Here is a 3,313-nt window from a genome sequence, read left to right as displayed (position 1 = left end):
TCTATTTAATCATTTGGTGTTCAAATCGAGTAATATTTAGGACCAGCAAACGCTACTATGGCAAACTGAACTCGTACTTAATTGCTCTACATGAAAACTTGTTCTATGCCAACTTGCCCCATACGACAACTTGTCCTATGCCGTTTTGTTCTACAATTAACACCTCTAGCTAACAATTTGTTGTTCAAATCGAGTAATGTATAGGACCAGCAAGGGCTACAATGGTAAGCTGAACTCGTTTTGAGATAAAAAGGAAAATTGACTCAAAGTAGTTTGAATTGAGCCTTAAATATCATCTAAGCTATAAATTTAGTCAATTAAACGCAAAATTTTGACAATAAGCCGCAATTAACGTTATTGAAACAGTACACTGTACTATTTTTTTTTAAATTTTGCGTTATTGTTTAAAATTTTTCTGTGCAAACATACATCTTGTTTAATATGAATCCAATTACGTGGGGAATGTCTCAACGAAGCAAACGAACGCTGATTATTGACGGACACAACATCACGAAAAAGCAAACAACAAAACGTTTAATCTTAAATTGAGCTTAAATCTGTTTTTGAATCAATTGACTCGTTCATAATTCAAGCGAGATCAACATTGTCGGGCAAGTAGATGAAAGTTGCCACAATAGTTTCCTCCAACATTCTGGTTTTTAAAACTACAAATTCATGTAATACAAAAACTTGAAAATGAAACAACTGAATTTTTTTCAGTTTTTAATGTCTTTGCAGTTTTAATTTAGGGTCAGTGCCCTTCATCTCCGCTACTGCCAACTGGACGACCTTGATCTCGAGTTTCATTCTCAAGATTGTTGTTGTTAGTATTGTAGTTGTTGTTGTTTGTGAAGTGGTTCGACTGAGCTACCTCTTTGAGTCGTATAAACATGACGACTGGGATGAATCTCCCTTCTCGTTTGTCAAACACACTCTCAATTTCCTCACAGAGAACCACCTTTCCGAAGCCTAAACGTTAAAAAAAGGATGATTGGAACACTTCAGCTATACGTGCAATAAATAAATGGCAAAACAAATTTTTCTAGTAACCAGCCCTATTTTATCAGATGATTTACACTAAATTTAATGCCCCCCCCAAAAAATAAAATCATTAAGTTTTTTTTTGGTCAGGGCTATCCGAAAAAAGTGACCCCAACGGATTTTTTTTCTGAAGTTAGAAAATTCCGCCTAAATTGGCCTTTTTCTGATTTTAGGAGCTCGCAAAAACACATTTGATCAAGCTTTAAAAAATTTAAAGAGCATATACGCTGTATAGGATTTTATATTCGTTTTTTTCGAGGATGAAAAGAAAGGTTTTAAGTCTTTGTTCAAAATACAACAAAAGTCAGAAACAGTTACCCTAGTTTCTGGAAAAAGTGGTTTGAAATAGCAATTCTAAGACTTTTTTGTACATCGCTCATTTTTTTTGCAAATCACTGTCAATTTTTATATAAGTTTCGGAGAGTTGGTTAATGTATTTTCTCTTGATTGATTTGAAAGAAGAGCATTTTGTTTGCTTTCAAATAAACCGGCTAGAAATAGTTTTGGTACCTGGCGGGCACGTGAACAGTCGTTTGCCATGTAGGAGTCCGTCAGTGTTGCCCACTTTTGAATCCAGTTTGAGTCCCAAATAGAGTCTGTGGTGGGTCTGTCTCCTGTCCAGGGTCCCCATCCACTTGACTGTCCCCACCAAAGGCACCTTCCCAAATTTCTCCCTCTTCATCTCCCGCAGAGACACTCGGAAACCTGTGAACGTGGTCAGAACTTTTTGTCATTGACACGAGTTTTCACTTTCTTAAAAGCCTCCCATGCTTCAGCCTCTTTATGCGTTTTATCATCTTTGGAATTGTATAAAGTTTCAACGTTATACAGCAAAAATAAAGTTTATACAAAATTCTTAACCTTTCGTGATGTATTTGGACAAATGCAAGTCTGTGTCATGATAGTCTGGAGTCGGCTCCGCGTCCAGGTCTAGTCCCAAATTGTACTTGCCCCCCTTTCTAGTCATTTTCCCTCCATCCACTGGCTCAATTACCTCATTACCCGTCATTTCTTTCCATTCCACTGCCGGACTCTTGAGAGCTAGACTTTGCTTTTGTGCTCTACGCGACGTCGGCCGAGATCCGGGAGATACTCCTACAGCGGTCCGAGGCCTCTGGTACACGAGGTTACCAACTCCTCCTCGTTGCATGACAGGCGTCATGTTTAAGTTCAATTTATGTCGCTCATTGGCGGATTTGTGAGGCTTTCCTATCTGGTCATTTTGCGTCCCGTAGACGTCTTCGACATTTCCGGTTATCGCCGCGACTTGATTCAGCTGTTTTCGGATTATTTCATCTTTTCCGCTGAGGAGTTTACGCAACGTCCAAACCTGGCATGAAAGGTACTTAGTGTCTTGGGTAATTTCCGGTAAAATTCTAAGTTCATTTTGACAATCTTCGATTTCTTTTCTTTGGTCATTAATTTTTTGTTCGAGTTGAGCAATGATGCGATCTTTGGACTCTGAGTCGGCGACGGCGGCCAGGGTTCGGTTCTCGGCAGCTCGCGCCTTCTTTTCATACTCAGGAATAGCTTCTAGAAGCACTTCTTTTTCCTCGCTTAAACGCACCTCTTCTCTTATGTCTTCAATAAGCTTCTCTTTGTCACTTTGAAGAAGGGAAACTAAACAAAGGCGGAAGTTTAATTAAGTTCTAGTTCTAACACTCTAGCTTTCAAATTCGGTTTTTCCTGATGCTATCCCGATTCTTCCTATAGGTCTCACAGCCCCATCCCTCTGTTCCAGGACTGTGAAACGAGTTTTTAAACTAAGTTGTACAGCAAAATGTTTTTTTTGGACATTTTCTAAGCCTTGTCATGAATTATTGTGGGACTCACTCTGATTCTCTAAGTCTCTGATGGCGTAGTTGAGGTTCTCGATCTCCTCCACCTTCTTCTTAGACTCTTCATCCTTCTCTTTCACTGTCCTCTGGGAGCTCTTCAGCATCTCCTATTGCATCAACAAAAACTATTTCATTTCACCCTTATAATCAACATTTCCTTCATCTATAAACTTTTATTTCCTTGAGTCATTACAAAAAGAAAACACGAGGCATCATTGGATCGAGATTTCGATCCTCGCACAACAATTTTAAAATCAAATTTAAACTCCAGGCTTCAGAAGTGATAAAAACTGTTGATTGGCAAAAAGGGAGATAATAAATACGTACGAATGTGATCGAATCAGTTTGTACCTTGTTGAGTTCGAACTGTGCGTAGATCTTCTCGTACTCTTCTATGCGTCTCTCCAGACTCAGTTGGGTCTTCTTGTAATGCA

The 3,313-nt window shown here is 38.9% G+C and overlaps 1 protein-coding gene across 1 annotated transcript; it reads right to left on the bottom strand.

Annotated features, from left to right (window-relative positions):
- Positions 1–468: 468 nt before the first annotated feature.
- On the bottom strand, positions 469–2,986 carry LOC134856172 (uncharacterized; the record flags this gene model as incomplete). Its single annotated transcript, XM_063872535.1, has 4 exons — positions 469–969; positions 1,552–1,746; positions 1,903–2,661; positions 2,875–2,986. Coding segments are annotated over 4 exons (1,284 nt in total), but the record flags the coding sequence as incomplete, so codon positions are not given.
- Between the last annotated feature and the right edge of the window lie 327 nt (positions 2,987–3,313).

The sequence above is a fragment of the Symsagittifera roscoffensis genome, unplaced genomic scaffold (genome assembly GCF_963678635.1).
Source record: "Symsagittifera roscoffensis unplaced genomic scaffold, txSymRosc1.1 SCAFFOLD_790, whole genome shotgun sequence".
Classification (NCBI taxonomy): domain Eukaryota; kingdom Metazoa; phylum Xenacoelomorpha; order Acoela; family Convolutidae; genus Symsagittifera; species Symsagittifera roscoffensis.
This window is presented reverse-complemented; position numbering and strand designations above follow the sequence as displayed.